Source organism: Olea europaea, chromosome 11, assembly GCF_002742605.1.
Source record: "Olea europaea var. sylvestris chromosome 11, O_europaea_v1, whole genome shotgun sequence".
NCBI classification, from domain to species: Eukaryota; Viridiplantae; Streptophyta; class Magnoliopsida; order Lamiales; family Oleaceae; genus Olea; species Olea europaea.
In genome coordinates this window covers 19,453,744-19,458,087 of record NC_036247.1, presented here as the reverse complement: position 1 = coordinate 19,458,087, position 4,344 = coordinate 19,453,744, and the positions used below count along the sequence as shown (strand labels likewise).

At 32.3% G+C, this 4,344-nt stretch overlaps 1 protein-coding gene across 1 annotated transcript; it reads right to left on the bottom strand.

The window, feature by feature from the left end:
- Nucleotides 1–1,281: 1,281 nt before the first annotated feature.
- Nucleotides 1,282–3,466, bottom strand: LOC111403703 (homeobox-leucine zipper protein HOX11-like). Its single transcript, XM_023032301.1, has 4 exons — nucleotides 3,010–3,466; nucleotides 2,618–2,896; nucleotides 1,959–2,038; nucleotides 1,282–1,869 (listed from the first exon to the last, which is right to left on the bottom strand). Exons 2-4 carry the CDS (start codon nucleotides 2,711–2,713, stop codon nucleotides 1,524–1,526), a joined length of 522 nt encoding a protein of 173 aa, XP_022888069.1. The 5' UTR covers nucleotides 2,714–2,896; nucleotides 3,010–3,466; the 3' UTR covers nucleotides 1,282–1,523.
- Between the last annotated feature and the right edge of the window lie 878 nt (nucleotides 3,467–4,344).

The window sequence follows — 4,344 nt, the reverse complement described above, 5'->3', positions numbered from 1 at the left end:
CATATCACAAATATTATAGGTTACAAATTATTAATTTTTTAAATTACATTATTTCTTGGACACAATTTATCTTTTTTATTGTTACATATTATTTATTAGTTACAGATTAACCAATTCAATGGTCATAGTCAACCAATTAATCTGTGACCACAACCAAACAATCACTGCCTCAAACAGCACCACTGCCACTGCCATCGCCAAGACCACCACCATCACTTGACAACAACACCATTGTCTCAAACAAAATCAACACATCTACCTCAACAAACCACGGCCACCAACATCTCACTATCACCACCATACCAACTGCCATGACCAATGCCATATATCACCACCGCCACCCTCAAAGCATGTAAGCTGTGCTAAGGGAATAAATCTCACATCGGTTAAATACCTAAATATTGACCAATTTAAATAGATTTTGGATCACTTCTTTTAAAAAGGTTAACTTTATTAAGATGGACTCAAAATCTTAATATGGTATCAGAGCCCAATAAGCTCCAACGAGCTATTTGATCCAATTAAGTCTCAAAAATGAGCACACGAATTTCAAGATTGGTTTGCTAAAAAAGAGTCACCATTTTGCAGGGGCATGTTAAGGGAATAAATCCCACATCGATTAAATACCGAAATATTGACCAACTTAAATAGATCTTGGTCACTCCTCTTAAAAAAAGGAAGATAAATGATTTACGTTTGGATAAATGTATTAAGGTTTGGGTTGAAAATTTTGATTTGTGAATTGAAACCTTCCATCTGATTTTAGAACACAAGTTTTTAAAAGTTGGATTTTGTGTAGTTTCCACTTTGATAAATCATTAGTAGGTTTTCTGATGATTTGTAAAAGATTTTGATTTTGGAAATGTGAACGCAATTAGTTTTTCCACCAAAATAATTCTATGTAGTGAGATAAATTAAATTAACATGTCAAAATTAATCAAATCATATGTTAATTTTTAAGACTGATAATCGTGTTGTAACCGGCGCAACATTATACACTACATATATTTTTCAAACCTAAAAATTATTTCTATGGTATAACATTGAGAAAGTGCTAATCTAAAAATGAATTACACTTTCTTATCAAATAAATGTGATTAAAAAAAAAAAGACACATCTCCATTTAATCATCAAATTTGATAGTGTTCTCCATAATTAATTTGATATTGTTCTCCATAATTTATTTATATTTTCTTTAATCGAGTGCTTGTGTAATTAATATATGCTGTAATTGGGACTAGTGAGTACCAAGTTATTTTTTTATTTTTTTATTTTTTTCTATTCAAAACTTTTGTACATATTCTCAGTCAAACTACTTGTACTATTTCAAACCTCATCTGATAATTTATCAGGACAGCAACTCACTACAAATCAAATAATCACAAGAGAGGAAAAAAAAAAAAAAAAAAAAAAAAAAAAGAAGAAAAAAAAAAAAAAAAAAAAAAAGTGAAAAACATAGATGATCAAAAACCTTAAGTGTACATAGACAACACAACAACTCCATGCTGTCATGGTGCTGAATCCTAAGAAGCAGCCCGTTGAGCATGGATTTGGGCAGGCGAAAATGAAAATAATTTAGGCTCAGCAAGAGAGAGTCCCATATTAGATGAAGTCATGCCGCCTGCAGAGGCGCAGGCGGTGGTAGGATAGGCAGCGGCAGTGGCAGCAGTGGTGGCGGTAGTGGAAACCCGTTCACAAGAGGGACACATTGAGAGGGTTGTGGCAGGAAGCTGCATGTAGAGAAGTTGAGAGGTTTTAAGGGCTCTTAATTCTTGAAGTTCATTTTGTAACCTCCTATTCTCTTCTGTCAATGTCTCATAGCACTTCATTATATACTCACAATCTACCTGTGTCTGTTTCAACTTGGTTCTGCAAGTAAATCATTAATTAGTGTGCTAAACATTAATTGTTTCATCATCATCATCATTATTATTTTTAATTTTTTGAAAACAGATTAACTAGCTCGTCTGTTCTGGAACCATACCTCTACTTGTCGAGGACGAAGATTCAACTGCTTTGCAAGAGCAACCTTTTGTTTCTGCAAATTTCAATAAAGGATGTGCATAATAAGTTAAAATCCAACTACAGTAGTTGTCCATAATCCGCATGAAATATAAGCCACTCACATGCATTGATGCACGGAGATGGAGACAATTAACTAGGTACAATCTCAGGTCATTAAATATCGAAACAATAAATAACATATAAGGGCTCGAACTACTTTTTTAGGCAAGATAAATGTTTTGTATAATACCTCATTAAACCAAAAAGATTATTTGGATGTCAATAGTAGCCCTTGTTTGGTGTAAATAAAAATCAGATTTTTAGTATATTTTGATAAAAAAATAATTAAATATATGATTGAAAAATTAATGATTCTATGAAATAAATGTTAAAATTATTTGTTAAATTTAGCTTAAATTTTATCAAGATTTTAATTTCGAGGGGCTTAGTGTGCTCAAAAGAGTCAACATTTTAAAAGTAGTGTTAAGATAAAACTGATTAAATATCAAAATAATTACTAAAGTCATAATAAGTTTGACATTTTAATATCCAACCCAAGCGTTGGTACACAGAACATCACGGTTCAGAAGAAAACATCAAATTATATGCTTACTGGGTTGAGGGTGCTTTGCTCTCTGAAGTTTTCTTCAAGAAAAACAGACTTCTTTGGTGAGTCTGAGCTTTCTCCTGGCCATGCTGTTTTCTTCATCGTCACTTGCCCTTGAAGAAGTCCCTCTATGTACCTCACCTTCAAACTCTCTTTTTACCCTTCCATTTCCGTAGATTGAAAAGTCCATCTGAAATGACGATCCTATACTATTTGGAGATGAAATAGCCACGGAATCCTCCACCCATCGACTCCTCTTGTTCACGTTTCCCGATTCGCCAGTCACTGTCCGGAATAGAAAAATTAGCCAGTAATCTTAAAATGATCTGCATAGAAAACAGAAATTTCTAAACTATATATGACAGAGATCAAAGAACATTAAAAGAGAGAGGCTTTACAATTTTCAGTTATCCATGAAAAATGAAGCTTATTTAATGATGTTTGACTCCGAGGAACAGGAGAGAAAGGCGTAAGATCAAGCTGAATATGTAGATCTGAATCTGATGCTTTGGTTTTAGCTTCAGCACCTGACTCTCCCAGAGTCATGCAGAATCCTAAATCATTCCCAAAGTCAACCTTCAGTGATTTGTCAAGAAATGTGATTGCTTTAGGCGTTTCCCCTAAGCTCAGAGCCAACTCCATGTATATAAATATATAGAGAAAAAGAAAAGCAGAAGAAATATAGATTTTGACGGAAATGATTATGGATTAAATGGTACCCAGAGATTTTAAAACAAGTCATAGACTTTAAAAAAATCACAGCTTAATCTGACAAAGTGCTCTTTTGTGCAAGTAAAGGTTGACAGAAAAATCTAGGGGTGACAAAACGCACGTATTCTGTACACTTTTGGCACAGGTTTGGCGCCCTTTAACATTTTAAATTATTTGTTACAATATTATTCTCAATCATACATTCACATAATAAAATCAACATACAAACTAATGAAATTTTTACTCTTTAACCACTCATTCTTTAAAAATACTATTCAAAACTCTTTAACTTTCCAAATAATGGACAACAAACGGGGGCTCAGTGTTTCTCCGCCTGTGTATCCGAGAAAGAGTGATTTTGGAACAAGTTGGATTTTATCTGTCTAAAAATTCGTTATTATTTAACCATACATTAATCTCCAAAAATTCACTATTATAAAAATCCCTTTAGTTATCTAATTTTTTTTCTCAAATTTATTTTCAATCTCAAATTCTTTCAATAAAATAATTTTAAACATAAATCTAAATCTTTTCCTTATTATTCTAAAACACATTTTCCCTCAAAATCTTATTTTAATGAAGCCTAAGTAGGGGCTTAGTCTTTTAGTTATAATAAATGTTAGCCTCATATAATATAAATTATTTTTGCATAACATTATTAATTTCCTTTCTTTGGTAGGTTTGCTTCTAGTTTTGGTCTTCTTGTATATATAAACATAATTCTCTCAATAAAAACCTAGTTTTGTTTGCAGCTCAAAAATTGATTCTTTTTCTTCTCTTAGTTCTTCTTCTCCTCTTTTGGTTGATTTATCAAACTAGCTTATTTTGTTTACATGGTATCAGAGCCTATAGTTGAGCTAAATTTGTGGAGGAAAATTGGTGAAAATTGCAGAAAATCACAGCACAATGTTGTGTCTAGAAAATTGTTTATTAACAAAACATGTTTTCTTGTTTTTTGGCCAAACTGGACATTTTTTATTTGAGGAAACTAACACAATATGAGTGCCCTGCAGATTGAGGAG